The sequence below is a fragment of the Vanacampus margaritifer genome, chromosome 15 (genome assembly GCF_051991255.1).
Source record: "Vanacampus margaritifer isolate UIUO_Vmar chromosome 15, RoL_Vmar_1.0, whole genome shotgun sequence".
Taxonomy (NCBI): Eukaryota; Metazoa; Chordata; class Actinopteri; order Syngnathiformes; family Syngnathidae; genus Vanacampus; species Vanacampus margaritifer.
Genome location: NC_135446.1, coordinates 22,161,982 through 22,181,148, shown reverse-complemented (window position 1 = coordinate 22,181,148; position 19,167 = coordinate 22,161,982). Strand labels below are relative to the sequence as shown.

The 19,167-nt window shown below is 48.2% G+C and overlaps 1 protein-coding gene across 2 annotated transcripts in view; it reads left to right on the top strand.

Annotated features, from left to right (window-relative positions):
- Nucleotides 1–18,708, top strand: part of grm8a (glutamate receptor, metabotropic 8a) — a 133,479-nt gene extending 114,771 nt beyond the window's left edge. The window contains exons 8-14 of one of the 2 annotated variants that reach the window (XM_077543990.1): nt 6,684–6,823; nt 8,837–8,983; nt 9,653–10,074; nt 11,165–11,531; nt 17,767–17,907; nt 17,973–18,078; nt 18,163–18,708. In XM_077543990.1, coding sequence (XP_077400116.1) covers nt 6,684–6,823; nt 8,837–8,983; nt 9,653–10,074; nt 11,165–11,531; nt 17,767–17,907; nt 17,973–18,078; nt 18,163–18,212 — 1,373 coding nt within the window. In that variant the 3' untranslated portion in view covers nt 18,213–18,708. Of the gene's footprint in view, nt 1–6,683; nt 6,824–8,836; nt 8,984–9,652; nt 10,075–11,164; nt 11,532–17,766; nt 17,908–17,972; nt 18,083–18,162 lie in introns of both variants that reach the window. The other variant, XM_077543991.1, reaches the window with a different exon arrangement.
- Nucleotides 18,709–19,167: the final 459 nt, after the last annotated feature.

Here is a 19,167-nt window from a genome sequence, read left to right as displayed (position 1 = left end):
GGGCGGAGTGGTCACTATTTTTTATTGAGTTAAAAATAATAATAATAACAACAAGTGGACAGTATGTGCTGCTTTGAAGATCCCCTTTTTCTTTTATCGCTCAGTTCCTTCGACCCCAATATTAGATTTGGTAGAATTCTTTCATTAAAAAAAAAAAAAACAAGTTTCCTCCTGCAGACGTCATTCAGGAAGATGTAAAATGTGTGAAGTCCTTTTGTGTATTTTAACAAATTTCAAACCTCATAAATGATGCTCTTTCTACCAAGCACTGTCTGCGATGTTATCCAATTTGGAACCTGTTAAATGTATCGGATCGTACGCAATGGGAGGAGCAACGTGGCGGCTTTAAAAGTCATATGTTCCGATCTGTGGGTTCTAAGGAGAAGGTGCGGGCAGCAACCCCGAAAGGACCGTGTTTAATAATGAAGGTCCGTTTTGATGGCATTAATGGATGAGATTGTGAGTAAAATGCGGGATTGTTGAAATATTTGATAAATGATATTTGACTTCTCCAAAGCCACAAGCAGATGAAGTTTGAATTCCCTCTCGTCCAAAATGAAGACCCCCCCCCCCCCCCCGCTCCGTGTCCTTGACTTGCATCCTTCTTTTTCTGCTCGTCTCCCTTCACTTTCCGCCCGCCTCCGTTTGCTCCTCATTTCTGCCGCTGACTCACCAGCTAACGTTTGTACTTGTTCTTGTTTTTTTTTTGTGTTTTTTTTGGCATGAAACAAAAGTGCATTTTGGTCAAAAGCCAAACACATCCTTTTTTTGCTCCTTAACTCTTCGCATTTTGGAAGATTCACACCTCAGCAAGCAATAACAACACATGTTCACATATGTGCCCACAAAATGGGGCGGGGCCAAACTTTTTATTCTTAAATTAACACTTTGCTTGAATATAGGAACATTTAAAACACCACTACTTAATTATTTGTTTCAAATGTATTGGATGCAACAGCCCAATACATATTTTACTTGAACTCATTCACTCGCAGGCATTTTGACTGAAGCAACCCCCTTTGCTCCCGGCTCTTTTACTAGAATATTGTAATGTATTGCTTTAAAAACATGGACGCTACCAACAGAAAGTTAGCGTAGACAAACCTCGTGAAAGTTGGAGAGCAAATTGCTGGTGTTGCACTCAAACGTCTGTTTGTAAGACAAGAAAAGTTTCTCTGCAGTCTGCCAGGTCACGTCTCCCGCCAGGAGACAAGATGGACGCCGACGCGGGAAGCAGCTTGCGCTAATTAGAGCGGCTTGACTTTGTAGGGGTGAGCTCTGTCGCTGGCATTGTAACCTGGGAGGAAGCAGGGGTGTCGGGTCGGGGGAAGCCTTCAAACGGCTGGCGCGCGATGAAGCTCGCTCACTCAAAATGACTTCAGGAAAGCACAGAAATGGTGCAATTTCACGACAATGAACTCGCCGCCGCCACCTAATGATCTCGGGGAGCAAGAATGAGTTGACGGGACCGCGACGACCTGACCTGACCTCGCCTCGCGAAGAGGACTAAGAAAAAAAAGCCCCGGACTTAATGTGGCAGAGACGGAGAGCGGAGGTGACGGACGGCGGCCCGTGAGACAAACGCAGCCCGTAACAACTTGAGACGGCGAAAGGAAACGCTTTTAGCTCAATTGGCATCGCGACCGCTCGCTGTCACATGACTTTATGAGCGACGTGACTTTCGCAAGCAGACAAACGTGATGTCAGGACTCTGCTGGGACACTTTGACTTTGACAAGCAGAAAGACGGGATTACTTTTACTTTTACTTTCCACTGCAGTTGAAAACAGTCAACAGTCTTGTTATTGAAGTCACGGAAATATTGCAAACAGCTCACAAAAACATATAAATATGTTCTATTTTAAATATCTCAAGTGTCCCAAAGACGTAGTTGCACTTTTTTTGTTTTTTGAATGCTAGAGTATACATAAGGCTTCGACACCGCTCCTTACATGAAGAGGTGGCTTAAAGCAATGGTAGTTATTACAAAAAGCGGCCAGCAGGTGTCAGCAGAGTATAAGAGATCAGCCATGTTGCAACAGGCTCTTTTTGCCAGTGTTTTCAACTGCTTTGTGAATAATGATAAAATTGAGCTTTAGTCGAATGCTAATTGCTGCAAAACGGAAACAGAAAGAAATAGAATTGTTTTCTTGATGAAAGAGACTCGAATCTTTCTTTTGGTAGCTTCCATGTTTTGATCGCATTATCTCCATAATCCACCAGGCATTCCGTGGGCGTCGTCCTCCTGCGGGCAATCGGGGTCTTGGAGGTCCTGCAGGTTTTGGAGCTTTCCCTCTTCCAACACCGGCTGATTCCAATCAACAGGATGCTTATCAGGCTTATGAGCGGACCATATGAATCAGCTGTGTTGGAGAAGGGCAACATGCAAAACCTGCAGGACTCGGACCCTCCGCGCCCGCCGCCGTCCAAAGGTGACTCATATGCAGCTGATAGTTGAGCCTTCAAGCGGTAAAAGTTTACGATCAAAGTCAAGAAACCGAATGGCAACATATTGTAGCAGTAGGAACGGCTGCTTGTAGCTCGATGCTAACAAGCGACGCGAGACGCCATCGACTGGCGGATGATGCTTGTCACGGTGTTGTAAGCAACCAACAAATGTCGACAGCATTTAGAACGCTCACGGCAACATTTTTTTGCTCTCCTCTGCAACTCAAGCAACAATTACGACCGCAGCCGACTGAGAAGTTGTGAGCGTCCAAACATTGAATTGATCGAGTCTTTGCTACTAATTTGCTAATTTATGAGCTTTTGAAGATGGAGGCCATTTCCCGCCGTCGCCAATTTTTCTTGGCTGCTAATCTTGCCCAAAGACCATCAGAGGAGAATTCGGCTCCTTTTGGAAGTTTGGATCAATTTGGCGCGTCCAGATGCCGAGCAAGTTCTTGGCTGGCCCGCCTCCAATCTCTCGGGGCGCAAACGGCTAACAACTTTACTCGTCTCTTTTCCAACCGCCATTTGCCTTCAAAACCTTCAGCATGCGGCGTGGCGCTACATTTGTGGCTTCCCTCATACGTAGATGAGGCGGAGTCTGCAAACATATGATGTCAATAATCCCTTCTTATTGCCTGCTGCTTGTACAAGAGCAGCAGGCAATAAGAAGGGATTACATGTCAGTCTGTGGACTTATGAATAAAATGGCGACTGAATCAGGTGCACAATTGAACTCATTCACTCCCAGCCAATTTGAATGACGCAACCCCCTTCGCTCCCGGCTGTTTGACTGGATCTGGACTGATTTTGCAAGACTCAAAGAATATTGGGTTCTATCCCCCCCCCCCTTATGGTTAGAAGCTCCACTTTGAATATCAAATCTATGTAAGGTGGAGCTCACGAGAAATGTGACAAAAAATGTTCTGTGGCAAAGGAAGGCAACTTTCAACTTTGCAGGGTTTTCGGTCTCCACCATCTTACTTGGTACTTGGTACTTGGTACGAGACGTGGCCACAGACCAGAGGTGGGCGCGGAGGGCCGGAGTCCTGCAGGTTTTGCATGTTGCCCTTCTCCAACACAGCTGATTCATATGGTCCGCTCATAAGCCTGACAAACATCCTGTTGATTGGAATCAGCCGGTGTTGGAAGAGGGAAACTCCAAAACCTGCAGGACTCGGGCCCTCCAAGACCCCGATTGCCCACCTCTGCCTTTGGAGCTCATGATTATTCATTGTTGGACCTGGAACGCTACAAAGCGTTTTTTGCTGTCTTCTAATGAATGGTCTGCTTGTGTTGGGACCGTCTTGAATGATGGTACGTCCCGCCATCAAACAAAGTGCATCGCGCGTCCTCCGAAAAGTGTGCCTTCCTTGCTTGCTATTATTGTCTTTTTCTCTCTCCGAAAAGCCGTCCTCCAAACTGGCCTTTATTTAAGCGCTGTAATAACGCCGAGGCTGAAGGCTTGAAAGGGCTTTGAAAATCTTGGCTGTGGGGAGAAACGGAGCAAAGCAAGCGAGACGAGACCACGGCTACGTTTTTTTTTTGGGGGGGGGGGAGTAGAAAGCGAGCGAGGCCATGAAGCAAGACTAAAAGTTAAGGCCAGACGGACGGGGATGGAGAGTCGAGAGTCGGCAGAAACGGCAGAAGCGGCTGCTGTGCAAGGCGCGAGGGAAGGCGCGAGGGAAGGCGCGAGGGAAGGCGGGCCTGCCTTTAAAACGGCAGACAGACTGCAAACGCAAACGCAAAAGGAAAACAGATGTTTCACTTTCCACCTCAGCTGGAGACAAATTTGCTGAAGTTGAGCTTGCTAAGTGCTTTTGACCCGCAAAGCCCGTTTCCTTTTCTGTCCTTTTGAATGAAGCAAATGACAGCTGTGTGGATCAGGAGCGCACATCTGGGCAGCCCTGAAACCAAATGCAAGGATGCTTTCAAATCAATCCGTTATTTATTGTTCATGTATTCTGGTCATTTTGGAAAACTGCCGCTGACCGTTTTCTGTGAAAGGTGACGCGTTTGGGATTGTCGCGATTTTGGGGTGGCTGACGGTCGGTCCTGCATCCCGCTGGTCTCGATCCAGCCCGGAACTCAACAGCCACCAAATCCCATCTCCGCAGTCAGAAGCACAAAAACAGCAAATGCTCGCAAGCCAACATTGACTTATTTGCTCCCAAAAACGTCTAAATACGTTCTGTTTGAAACATGGCCACGCTGCCAAAGACCTTTTGATGGTTTTGATGCTCGAGCATTCAAAAGGCTTTGATTTGGCCTCTGAACTGAAGACAACGGTTGAAGTAATGGTAGTTATTACAAAACACGGTCAGCGGGTGGCAGCAGAGCAAAGGAGATCAACCAGGGCCATGTTGCAAAAAGCTCATTTACCCACCGTTGTCAACAGATTTGTGAATAATGATGAAACTTGCCTACATTCTAATGCTAATTGCTGCAAAACGCAAACATGATGAAAAAAAAAAGACTCATTTTTCTGTTGCTAGCTTCCATGTTTTGATAGCAATCGAACAGAATGTTCTGTGGGCCTTGCAAAATCAGGCCAAATCCAGTGAAACCGCCGGGAGCGAAGGGGGTTGCTTCAGTCAAAATGGCTGCCAGTCAATGAGTTCATGTTGATTCATCAGACCTGGACCCAGAACAGAAAGCGGAAGAAACCATTTTGGATTCTAAAATGAAATGATCTTTCGTCACTGGTGTTTTGAAGAGAAACGGAATTATTGTTTTAGTTTGTATCTTTGTAGCCTTTTCTTGGAAGCAGCCAAAAATCAAAAATCCTCTCTAGCATTTGCCACGGGCCGCTGCAGAATGCCCCCGGGTCATAGTTTGGACACCCGTTTGCCCAACTGAAATGTCGATCACAAGCCATGCGAGTTCGTCAGCGTGCTGCTTTTGCCAACTTAATTGCCGGTCGCGATGTCAATTTGCAGCAATTGCCGCAGCTTTTAAAAGCGAAGCATGATTTACATCCGCCAATGCAGACATTCGAGACCGAATGATCGTCTTCGGCTCGAGGTAAACACGGGGGGGGGCGAGGAAAAGAATTCTCCGCTCGCTGTGAAATATCAGCCAAAATGAGGATGATATTTTTCGAATGTACTTTCCAAGGTTGCCGCGGTGAATCATTTCTCATCCGACATGTTTTCTACCTGCGCTGACGTCAATTTGACCAAAGCGGCTCCAAAGCCGGCCTTAAACTTCTTTTAACACCCCTCCTGATTGTTTGGCTTTTTATGTCTCCTCAGCCGCATCCCACCATATCAATGACTTGTGGTCGCCGGCTTTTATTTCCATAATGCGGCGCTTCCTCCGCATGTACACGGTAATTGGATTTCGTCTTGCGCTCGCTCCGTGTCCGCAATCCCATTGGATTGTGTCTCCATAAAGGAAATCGTGAAGGGAAGGGACAGCCCAAAGGGAAGGAAAAGAGAAATGAAGCTTGTTGGCGTCGAGCTCAGCCCGGACGAAAACGCGCTCGTGCGTGCATTTCTTCACACTTGAGCACGTACGCGCTTCATATTGTCAACAAACTGGTGCGTTACACAAGCCAAGCGCCGGCGGAAGACGGCGGCGTGGACGAATCACCTCATATATCCTTGAGTCCGCATCACCTCGCATGTGGAAGAAGCACATTTATTGATCATCCTATAAAAAGGTTACGACGAGCGTTGCGCAATCATCGCAGCGTCGCCATTAAAACGCAGTTTCAATGTTGTGGAGCGTCAGCCGCCGCAGTTTCAATGTTGTGGAGCGTCAGTCGCCGCAGTTTCAATGTTGTGGAGCGTCAGTCGCCGCAGTTTCAATGTTGTGGAGCGTCAGCCGCCGCAGTTTCAATGTTGTGGAGCGTCAGTCGCCGCAGTTTCAATGTTGTGGAGCGTCAGTCGCCGCAGTTTCAATGTTGTGGAGCGTCAGCCGCCGCAGTTTCAATGTTGTGGAGCGTCAGCCGCCGCAGTTTCAATGTTGTGGAGCGTCAGCCGCCGCAGTTTCAATGTTGTGGAGCGTCAGCCGCCGCAGTTTCAATGTTGTGGAGCGTCAGCCGCCGCAGTTTCAATGTTGTGGAGCGTCAGCCGCCGCAGTTTCAATGTTGTGGAGCGTCAGCCGCCGCAGTTTCAATGTTGTGGAGCGTCAGCCGCCGCAGTTTCAATGTTGTGGAGCGTCAGCCGCCGCCTCCAAGGCGAGCGCGGCCGGCCAGCTATTTATCAACGTCTACCATTTTGTGGCCACCAGGGAGCGCCGGCACGCCGGTGGTGTTCAACGAGAACGGAGACGCGCCGGGAAGGTACGACATCTTCCAGTACCAGACCACCAACAGGTCCACGGCCGAGTACGCCGTCATCGGCTCCTGGACCAACAAACTGCACCTCAAGGTGACGCGTTTGCGCTTGTTTGTCATCTCTCAGGTGTTGCGCCGTCAAGCGGTTGAACGCAGACTCCATCGCAGCTCTTTGAAATCCACAAAGGACTTCATTAAAACGAAACAAATGACAGACGAGGAGACTAATAGGCAATAAACACGTTCCGCATGACGGACGCCGAACCGAGCGTACGAGAACATGTGTTTTGTTTTGTCGACCTGGAAGGCCTGATATGAAGTCGACAGAAAAGCTGATAGACGCTGGATATAAATAGTCTGCACACCCCAGTTCAAACGCTGGGAGTTGTTTAGGTTTGATATTTAAAAAAAAAATAAAAAATGAAACTATAATCAATCATTTCAACGCCTTTTCCAGGAGAAAAACGATGAACCCCTCAAATAATGTTCACATCCTAACTGGATTTGGACTCATTTGTTTTTTTTATGCTAAAGCATACAGAAGGCTTTGATGCAGCCTCTGAACTGAAGAGGTCACTTAAAGCAACGGCAGTTATTACAAAAACGGCCAGCAGGTGGCAGCAGAGTATAAGAGATGGCAACATGGCCTTTCCTCGCTGTTTTCAACACATTTGATGATGAAAATTGCTGTAAAACAGAAACAAATATAAATATACTTTCCTTTTTTAAACAATGAAATCAAGAGTCACATGCTTTTAATCGACCTTAATCGTAAACATTTGAACTTTCAATGTAACGTTAAATCACAAACGTCTCGTAGTACAACCTTTAGGCTGTAAAAAAAAAAAAAAAAAAAAAAAGTCAAATCCTTTTAGCTTGCTCTTCCTGTCTGCCAAAAGTCTGTCAGAAGCGATCATGCGCGGTGGCAGATCTTTCCCAAAGTTTGCAAACGCGCTCATTTGCACTCGTGCACACGCGCCGACACATGCGGACGTGAAGTAATTATTTTCCCTGACAGTTATTTTTGCCTCCCCAGAGCAAACTGCCGAGCGGCGGATGAGAAACACTCTTCAATTCTCATTTTAGCGTTCGTTGCCACTTCATAAATTCACTTCAAAGATGTCATTTCGATGCACTTGTTTTTTTTTTGTTGTTTTTTTTTTGCATTTTTAATTGTAGCTCTCAAACCGTCTGTGAGCAGGTTGGAGGGCCGCAAAACCGTTTGCAATAAATTGCCAATTGTGTGTTGTATCTATTAAAATAATTCATATCCTTGCGCCAATTAAAAGCTCAGATATGATTGCAATATAAATCTTAGCTGCTGAGTTGCGTATTGCTTGCGTTTTCTCAAGAAATAAGAAATCATCACAATATCGAGGAAATAAGCCGATTTTTGAGACTAAAGACAAAGTCCAAGACGTTGTTGTTGTTGTGGCAATGCTGGACACTGTGGACGACATCATTCCCACCTTGATTATTGCGCGCCTACATAATACTTCCGCTTTTTAAAAAATTCAATTTCTGAAATAGTCATGATAGAAGAAGTTAACATCCATATCCGTTAAAGTAAATGACTGGCATTCTGGAAGGTCAAGGTTCGATTCCTACTTGGAACACTTTTTTTCCCTTCATTTTATGAATAAATTTCATCCAATAATTTAACATCCATTTTACTAAAGGTCATTTGACCGCAAGTGTTTTTCTATATGAATAAATATTTTCAGCAGTTTGAATTTCTCTGTCTGCGAATGTGACGTCATGAGCACGTTGTGTATTTGACGAAGGGAGCAGTTTCATTTTTTGGCAGTAGCGATCCAAAATTCCATTTTCTGAATTCAGCAACTTAAACATCCATTTTTTTCTAATGTCATTTAACGTTATTGTGGAAAAAACGGGGATCGGCAGGTCCGACTTTTTAAAAGATCGGGAATCGGCGATCGGCCATAAAGTTGTGATCGGCGCTAAATCTTAGCATTCAGCAAACTTTGTCTAGTTTTGAAATGCCACTTGAATGACTTAACTACGTTGGCTCCCTCTAGTGGCACACGAAAGAAACGCTGAATCCAATATTCAACCTGTCCGGCGCCGTTTTGAATTTTGTCCGCAGGTGGACGCCATGCGCTGGAAGACGGGCGAGCCGTCGCTGCCGGCGTCCGTGTGCAGCCTTCCGTGCCGCGCCGGCGAGAGGAAGAAGGTGGTGAAGGGCGTCCCCTGCTGCTGGCACTGCGAGCGTTGCGAGGGCTACCACTACCAGGTGCGCGCGCGGGAAAGTCGCCCGCCGCTTTCATTTGAAGGTCAAGCAAGAAGCCAAAAGAAGCACGAGTCGCGTTGTTGGCGTTCAGTCAAAGGACCAATCAAATATCAAGCCCGACAACGGCCGGGCTGCCGATTGTCAGCGGGGACGATCGATACTCATTTTTCTGCAAGCGGATCAATAATGCGCTGACACATTTACTGTCCATTTGGGACTTGAGAATTCGGAATTGGCGATGGCGCCGTCACAAAATCCGGCAGGCGGAGGAAAAAGCAGCTGGCAACAAAGGAACAGATTGTTACACGTTTTCATAACTAACTAGTCAACACCTCATTAGTGAACTGGTCATTAATGAGCTATTAATAACTTGGGTGTTTGTTCAGGTTTTTCTAATGTTGTCATTATTAAACTGTTAGTTATTGAGCTCCAAATGACTTGTTCGCTGCGTATGAATGATTTCTAACTATTTCTTAATGAGTCAAACATGAACAAGCCGTTAGTCAATGACTTGTTAAGTACGACTTGATCGTTTCTACGTGTCATTGGAAGGTTTTTGTAAAGTTGCCACTCTTTGCAATGACATCAATGGCGCATATTGCTTAAGGTCATCCTTGGGCAGGAGTTGAATGACTCCTTCTTGTTGTTGCCGTTTGCTCCGCCCCCACGCAGGCTTCCGAGCTGACGTGCGAGCTGTGTCCGTACGAAATGCGACCGGACGGCAACCGCACGGGCTGCGTGTCCATCCCCATCGTCAAGCTGGAGTGGCACTCGCCGTGGGCGGTGGTCCCGGTCTTCCTGTCCATGCTGGGCATCGTGGCCACGTCCCTGGTCATGGTCACCTTCGTGCGCTACAACGACACGCCCATCGTGCGGGCGTCGGGCCGCGAGATGAGCTACGTCCTGCTCACGGGGATCTTCCTGTGCTACGCCATCACCTTCCTGATGATCGCCGCGCCCGACGTGGGCGTGTGCTCCTTCCGCAGGATCTTCCTGGGCTTGGGCATGTGCTTCAGCTACGCGGCGCTGCTCACCAAGACCAACCGGATCCACCGCATCTTCGAGCAGGGCAAGAAGTCGGTGACGGCGCCCAGGTGAGGATCCGCCTTGATCATTGTCATTGATGCTTTGCGTGCGCCGGGATGTGCCTTGCTCACGAGCGGCCTTCGCCTCGTCTTCATCGTGATCGGGCCTGAACCGGCGCTCGCCTCCTTGTGACGTTTGCCTTCCGCGGGAGACGCTCCCGGCACGCCGAGTCAACTGGAATGTTCATGTGGGATTTCATGGCTGGCTTTCCTTGCCAGGGCTTGAACTGACTTGACTGTTTGCTACCATTGTGATTTCCAGATGATAAATTCCAGCCTGAAACATTTCCAGGACTGGCGTCACCAAAGATACGTTTCAAATCCTTCCCGCGCTTCAACGGGACCAGTTCTGAAGGCCGTAAGCAGCTGGCAAATCCAAGTCCAGAAAGTCCAAAAAGTTTGGCTTTAGCCCCTGATGCTACCTTGCTAGCCAGCTCCCTAGCCAGCTCCCGAGCCAGCTCCCGAGCCAGCTCCCGAGCCAGCTCCCATGGTGCTTGTCAAGGCGCTATCTGTGACCCATGCACGATCCGAGGCGCTAACCTACGGCAAATGCACATAGAAGTCATTCCTGTACGTACAATTGGCATTTGTCGAATGAGGTCTAATACTTGGTGATGTTGACTTTTATGTAGGTTAGCGTTTACTTTGTTTCAGATTAGAATGTGTGAATGAATCGTATCTATCGCGAGCAAGACAATATCAGTAGAAGTCTTTTATATCGTTTCGAATGCGTACCACCGATTGTACGTATTTAAGTTTTGTTTTGTCCTTGTGTAGTTGCCGCAGATTAGCGAGCCAAGATGGCCGACCTGTTGCGCCCGCGCATCTCAGATCGTGCTGGGGTCCCAGTTAGCAAGGCTTGGCAGTGCTCATTTACCTGCTAGCTAGCTAGCTAGCTAGCTCCCATGGTGCTAAAGCCAAAGTGTGGCAGGGTTTGGACTTTGTGGACTTGGATTTGCCACCTGCGGCTAAAATGACACGAACTTCCTTACGTGGCTAAATCGATGTTCACTTCTTTAGCTAGCTACAAAGACGTCTTGGCTTTTTGTCTGATTTTGAACAGGCCACATTTGACTTTTTGAACCTGCGGTCACAACAGGTTCATCTCTCCGGCCTCGCAGCTGGTCATCACCTTCTCCCTGATCTCGGTCCAGCTGCTGGGCGTGTTTGTGTGGTTCGCGGTGGACCCGCCGCACACGGTGGTGGACTACGGCGAGCAGCGGACGCAGGACCCCAGGGCGGCGCGCGGGGTCCTCAAGTGCGACATCTCGGACCTGTCGCTCATCTGCTCCCTGGGCTACTCCATCCTGCTGATGGTGACGTGCACGGTGTACGCCATCAAGACGCGCGGCGTCCCCGAGACCTTCAACGAGGCCAAGCCCATCGGCTTCACCATGTACACCACCTGCATCATCTGGCTGGCCTTCATCCCCATCTTCTTCGGAACCTCGCAGTCTGCGGAGAGGGTACGACTTTTTGCTCTTTCGTGCTGCAGACGACGAGGGGGCGGTCCCAAGTGTCTCTTTCAGCGTTTCGATCGATTGATATTTAAGGCTTCTATTTATATCTTTATTTGTACTTGTATTCATTTATGCATTCTATTTGTTACATCCATTTGTATTTCTTTTGTAATGTTGCCACTTTTGGTCCTTTATATCAAACAACTTTTGTTCCTATTTTCGTCCCTGTTGGCGTCCCAATACTTTTGGCCGCCTTCCTTATTACCAATGCAGCGGCAGGTCGGCGGTCACGTTGCGTTTCTGGGCTTCCCGCGAGTGCGGCCGAAGCCTCCCCTGCGCGTTTGACGACGTTATTACATTTTGGAATGAGCCGTTTTATAGTTATGGATTTTCACTGGTCGCTGTCGCGGAACGCACGCGTGGGCTCCCTCGCCCGAGGCTTCTTCTTCAGATCAAATATGCGTTTGGCGCTTGAGAAATCGATGGCCGGCATTCGAGTTTTGCTGGCCATCGAGTCTTGCCGGCCATCGAGTTTTGCCGGCCATCGAGTTTTGCCGGCATTCGAGTTTTGCCGGCCATCGAGTCTTGCCGGCATTCGAGTTTTGCCGGCTGCGCGGTCGCACAAAGTGCGGCCGACTGAATTCCAGCGTGTGAAGTCTTTTTATTTGCACGCCATCTCAAACTGGAGTTTTGTTTCCAAAACGTAGAAAACGCCAAAGGGTTTCCACTTGTCGTGGATGGAGCGGCGCTCGCAAATGTCAACGCTTTGGCCCATTTTGTCATCTTGCGCTCCAAAAGCGCTTCAGTACCTTCGAGTCCGCTGAAGCCGCACGACTTCCCTCCCACTCCTACAGAAGAGCCGGCGGGTAAAATGTTTCCCTACTTGGGACTGTCACTCAGGCCTTTATTATTTTTTTATTCTTTTTCCCTTTTCCACTCTACCTCGGTTCCATTTTTCTTCAGAGGCCGCCGCCGCCGCCGCCGGTGCTGACGGAGAAACAATCCCCGTCTAAGCGCTCATATGGGACAGCGAGTTCTTGCTGAAAGTTCTAACATGCAAATCGCTTCTTCAAATCGTGCTTAACATTGTTTGACAATGCGTGTTTTTTCTCAAAATGGGATTCGCTAAAACGAAAATGAATGAAATAAATGTTCCAACTGTGCGTTATTTAAGTAGCGTAAACATGTTGTACTTTTGATCTTTTAATGGAAACTTAAAGGGTCTTAAAGGGCTCACGCAGTTAACAAATAAGATTGATCTACTCAAATGAAAATACAAAAGATAGAACAACTATATTTGAAAACTAAATGTCAAAAATTCCAATGAAATATCAATCAATCCATAGAAACGCTCTGCGGTTTCACTCTTGATGACCGCGTGAACCCTCGCTCCTGATTGGTGGACTGCTTTCACGCTGCTTCCTGGTTGGCTGCCGCCGTTTGCTTCCTCCAATGTCACTTTTGAATGTTGTGTTTACGAAGCGCAACAGAAATCCGTGCTAAGAGCGCACATTTGAGGTTGCTAAACTTTTGATGCGTCACGACATTGAAGATCGGCGTTAAACGTAACTGAAGCTTGTCTTAAGATTGGCTCTTCATCACAGACCCGTCGCCAACCCGACGCCACCGTCCTCATGAATATTCAGTGAGGTTCTCTTTCTGCTGATCCAGTCTCCATTCGACCTAACGAGGCCATGACCTTGCATACATTTTGCTGCGCGGGTGTCATTTATACGCAGCGCGGCGTGCGCGTGCGTGTGCGCGTGCGCGAGTGTGTACCTCCGCTAGCGTGTTGCATTTGCTTTCTTGTCGTTTACTGGCCTAATTAGAGCGTGCAAGTTGACGTGTGTTTTTGTGCGACGGCGTGCTGCGTGTCATCAAGATCTCCGCCAAGTGTGCGCTTTGATGTGTCTTTTCTAATTGGAATCCTGCGTCCAATGTGAAGCATCAGGCTGGTTGAGGGGGAAACGGCAACGCAATAAACAGGTAATGATGTGCTTGGCTTATTAATGAGGCGCGTTGGCGTACGCTCAGGTGGGCCGACGTCGTTGATCAACGTTCGCGTCACATCGTCGTCGCGGCCTCTCGTTTCCCGCCCGAGCTCGTCGCGACGCCGATGACGCAACTCATCTGTGCTCGATGGCTCACATTTACTGCGGAATTAAACGCGTTTTGACGAATAACAGACATGACGGCAATCATGAAAGGCGTCAATGCACTACGTTTACCGTCAAACTCATGAACTCGTGTCTCTTTAGCTTAATGCTAACACGTAATGCCATATGCATGCTAACAAAACTAGCGTTAATTACTTACAAGATGACTGCGACTTACTGGGCAAGCGCGACGCTCACATTCTATAGTGGTTAGTTGGCATCCGCGTGACTTTATTGTCTTGGCCAAGTCACACGCGGGCGGTGAAATTCTTTTGGACTTTTTGGTAGTTGTTGTGAAACCTTCCTTGATTCTGGACCAATCCCTCGTACTCGTGTCCACGTTTCATCGGTTTTACACAAGAAGAATGATTAAGAATTTCAGCGCGTAGCTTTTGTGCATGAAAAAAAGGCTGCGCGATGATGAATGCCAACTCGTTTGCATGTTATTAAGTCATGTCTTGAAATGAGGAAAGCGACAGAAGCTGAAGTTGAGAAAATAGACGAACTTTGAGCCACTGGCCAACAATTCCTGCCTGCTTGTGGCGTGTTAGCGACACTTTTCCAATCTGTCGCTCTCTCGTGCTCGCCGTGACTCCGAAGCGCATCCCGAGAGGGTCCGGACAAGTGGCGCGGGGGGGCATGAGAGCGGCGAGAAGAGCCGTCGTCTGGCAATAGCGAGACGGGACGAGAGGATCGAGGCGAGGAGAGCTGAGGGCGGCTGAAGGGACGCCACAAATGACACGTGAGAGAAATGAAATGACACGTGATACACACATATATATATATATACGTACGCGTACATACAAGCAACGAGCTCCGACTCAGTCAAGCGCTTGCTGAAAATGAAGCAAGTGGACAAGAGTGAATTCTATTAGCAGCTTCTTGAAGAAAAATCGGATCAAAATGGCTCCCGTCACGACTTTCTACAAAATGAATCCAAATCAAATCTCCTGAATCTCTCGTTGCTCGGGTGATGCAAATGATGAGCGGCCCCTTGTGGGCGCTAGTGGACGAATACGAGCTTGTGTGTCAATGACATCCACAAAGAGGCTCGGTCCCGCGATGGCGATGGAAACGGCCGTCAAGTTCCGGCGCAGGCGTCTGGTAATGTTGCAGCTCGCTAAATGGATTAGCTTCATGCTAAATGATGCAAAGAGTGAAAAGGGAGTGAAAGGCGCTTGACGCAAGAGATGGCTGCCACTTTTTCCCGACTCATTTCATGTGTTCCCGAGCCGTCTCGGTTGACGTTGGCTCGGGTGGAGGCGGCTGTTGCGTCACCGCTTTGTCTTCCCCGCTTGGAATTCGCTCAGCTCGCGACTTTTAGCAGCCACCGACGACGGAAGGCGAGTCACGAGGGGCCAGCGTCGTCTCGCGTGTTCAAGCAAGATGACGTGCGTTTGAGAAACAGTCAGAAGTTGACATTTGCACATTTGACTGTTCAAATCTCGATTGAGTCAGTCGAACCCCCCAACCCTGAAAAAAGTCCATCTCTTCACATAATAATATTTGTCTTGATGATATCGAAAATATGGAACCCGCAGTGTTGTCGCTGAGCCAGTTCCATGAACAAAGTTCGTTCATATGTTGGGCAAACGGAAGGTTTATGAACATTTGTGCGAACGAGCAGATTGTGGGCTTTGAACGCAGTTGATTTCTTGTCCAGGTTTCTAGCAGAGGCGGCAAATCCAAGTCCAGGAAGTCCAAACCAATGCCACAGTTTGGCTTTAGCCCCTCATGCTCGCTGGCTAGCTCCCTAGCAGGTAAACAAGGGCAAGCTAGCATCACTTTTTGATGACGTTGGTGCCTTGCAACCGTTGGTCGCCGCTGGGATGTCAGATAAGGGCATGTCCCGCCTCATTACGGCCCTTTATAGCTTTACTCTGGCAACCCGAGGTGGCAAATCCAAGTCCACAAAGTAAAAACCCTGCCACCGTTTGGCTTTAGTCCAGGTGCTAGCTAGCTAGCTAGCTACTTCGCTAGAAGGTAAACAAGCAGCATGGGAGCTAGCTAACGAGCAGACAAAGACAAACTGTGGCAGGGTTTTTACTTTCTGGACTTGGATTAGCCACGTCTGGTTGCCAGGTTTTTCTCTTGTTTGAAAACCAGATTAAAGACACCATTAATTAGGCGGGAAATGGCGTTATCTGACATCCCAGCGGCGGCAAACAGTCACAAAGCACATACGTCATCAAAATGTGATGCTAGCTTGCGCCATGTAACGACTCATAGCATCGCTGTGCGCGGAGCGAGCGCGATTCTGACGCCCTTAAGAGTAACGCACAAGAAGAAGAAATGCACACATCGTATATTTCAATACAAAACACCTTTTGTTTATAAAACATGGCTAGCGTTAATGTTTAAGTCAATGCTAACAAGAAATTCCTTCAAATAATGGCTATTCACACACACACACAAAGACTTTGGAAACACATACACACATTAAGATAACACTACTCACAGGTTGATTTTTATTTTATTTTTTCAGAAGCTGTAAAAACGATTTGTATTAACGGCGCTCAAATGTGACTTTCTTCCTTGCTATTGTATTCCAAGCGTGCGCGGCACCACACTGCCCCTAGAGGCCAACATGCGCAGGAAGCGGCTCTTTGTGTTTTGTCACATTTCATGCATGATTTCTTTAAAATACTTTGTAACTTGTTCACTTTTGACACAATGAACTTAGTTTAAAAAAAAAAATTAATAATGAACTATGACCTGAATGAGTTCATTTTAAAATTATAATAATAATTGAATGAACTTTCCCGTTTTGTGTCCAAATATCCGTTCCTCGAGTACCGTTAGCCCGGCGCTCGTGTTTCTTATTCAAATAGGAGACTTAATTCAACACAAACGTAATCGTCATCGTTTTAACGGCTTGAATGCTTCATTATCTGCCGACATCAACAAAACAAAATGGTGGAAGCGAAAACGGGTGGTGCCGTTTTTTGCACTGGTCTGACGGCACGTCCACGACGGACGTCGGCGCACATTTTGACGGGAATTGGATTTGATCCGAATCCCCGTCCCCGCGCCTGACTTTAATATTCTGGAGAAGGCGTCGCCATGGCAACGCAGCCGCCGTCAAGCCGGAGCGCCGATGAAGTAAGACAGCATCTTTTTGCTCCCATTTTCCTGCCGTTTCTCCTGCGCAGGGACGAGACACGTTAGATTGTATGAAATGTAATTCAGCGGCAGGAAACAAAACAGCAAAATGTTATTGTAATTGTCTCCCTTCTTTCTTTTTCTGGACGTTTTCTGAATGAGCGGCGTATCGTCTTCCGTCCTGATTGCGCCGAGCTTTGTAATAAAGTCTGCTTGGAGGCTTCACTCGGAGTGCTAATTAAAAAATAACAAGGTTAAATCATCCCAAGCACTTTTTTATCATCCGCACAAAAGACAGCGACTCCTCTCGAGATGGCAATTAAAACACTCGTGTGTAATCAAGTCGTCGGCGGCGGCGGCGGCGGCGGCGGCAAATTGACTGGGCTGATATCAGCCAACGAGCTGACGGATCGCTGAGAATACGATGCGGAGTCTGCAGGTGGAAACGTCGCTTTGGACGCTGAGGGACCGACTTGTTCATTATCTGCTTTCCGCCACATCTTGTCAACGTTGTGGCCAGCACGGCGGGGGCTCCCCGGTCCCCCCCCCCCCACGCACACACACTTCAACCCCCCCTTCGGCCTACGTGTGCTTGTGCAGCAGCAAGCCAAAGCAATCCTTTTCTCCAAGTTGCCATCGAGTCTTGGACATTTGAGTGGAAATATTCGTCCCATTCTTCTTCTTTGCAAAAGTGCTTGAATTGGACAGAGTTTTTGAGCATGAATATGAATAGAAGGCAACATTCTTGTGGGTTTTGCAAAACCGCTCCAAATCCAACCCAGAGTTGCTTCTGTGAAAATGCAATGAGTTAAGACGGCGGGCGTGTCGTCCGCCATGCGTGGACGACCTTCAGCTTGACAATCACGCCATTGTAAACGGTAGGAGAAGAAAAGCGTCCTCTTGCTGAATTGAGACGTGCCGCTAAAGGTCGAAGGCGCACGTTTCCCGGCGCGCTCATCCATCTTTTTCCCTCGCCGTTGCAGATGTACATCCAGACCAGCACGCTGACCATCTCGCTGAGTCTGTCGGCGTCGGTGTCGCTGGGGATGCTCTACGTGCCCAAAGTCTACGTCATCCTCTTCCACCCCGAGCAGAACGTGCCCAAGCGCAAACGCAGCTTCAAGGTAACGTTGGCACGTGCGCGCGTCGCGACGCAATCATTGGGGAAACGTGACGGATGTCGACGCAGGCCATCGTGACCGCCGCCGCCATTTCGGGGAAGCTGACGCAGAAGGGGGGCGAGCGGCCCAACGGCGAAGTCAAGACCGAGTTGTGTGAGAGCATGGAGACCAACAGTGAGTAAGAGACCACGCCCACCTTTTCTTGTCGTTCACGTTTCTTCTTCTCCTCCTAAAAGCCGCGTTTTGTGCCTGGCGCAGCTTCCTCCACTAAAACAACGTACGTCAGCTACAGCAATCACGCCATCTGAAGTGCATCCCGAGACAAAAAAAGAAGGACCCGACCGGCCGCCGCCAGGACGGCGCGACGGCAGAATCCAAGCATGAGCCATTTTGTATCATTTCACACGGGACGGACGTGGGACCGCCAATCAAGGACAAGGTGACGACGGCGCCTCGACTGGACGAAGACGAAGCCGCAAAATGGATGAAAAAATGTACCGAGAAAACCATGTCGACCTTGTATGCGTAAGGGCCGGAAGTAGTTCTGTCAAAAGAGATCCGTTTATGAGACTCGAAACATGTGTTTGTTGTTCTTCTCTAATCGTAAGTATTTTTGTGGTTGTGGCAACTTTTTCATTCTTGTCTGACCGTCGTGGATGAATCGTCTTTGCATACCGACATGCGTGTGTTTCCTCCCGCTGTCTTGGCTAACTGGGTTGTGAACGTGTACCACGCCATGGGTGACGCATGCCGCTTTTGATACCAAAAGGAGATTTATTTATAATAAAGGAATGTTTTTGCAAATTCCCGGACTGCGCTTCCTTGGCAGATGCCGGACGTGGTTGGGGGTGCGGCAAGTCAGCGCCTTTCCCGTCAAGCCTGCTTTTTCGCAGAAGCGCACACCTTCGACCTTCGACCTTCGACCACGCCGCTTATTTCCGTTCACGTGCGACGGCAAAAAGTGCAACTGCTTTGCTTTGTTGAGCTTTTGGCATTAGAGCAGCTTCACAATCTGGAAAAAGGACATCAAAATACAGTATTCGCTGTTTGCTGTTTGCAAACACATTAGTAGCAATTGACAAGTCGCTGTGTGAGTATTAATAGTGAATAGTAAATAACAAGTTGCCTAACGGAATCATTCCGAATCAGGCTTCCCCAATCCTGCTCCTTGGGCAGCTTTGATTCGTTTATGTCCTCCGGCACACCCGATTGTAAAGATTGGGATCGTTCTCAGGCTTCTGCGGCGCTTGACGATGAGCCGAC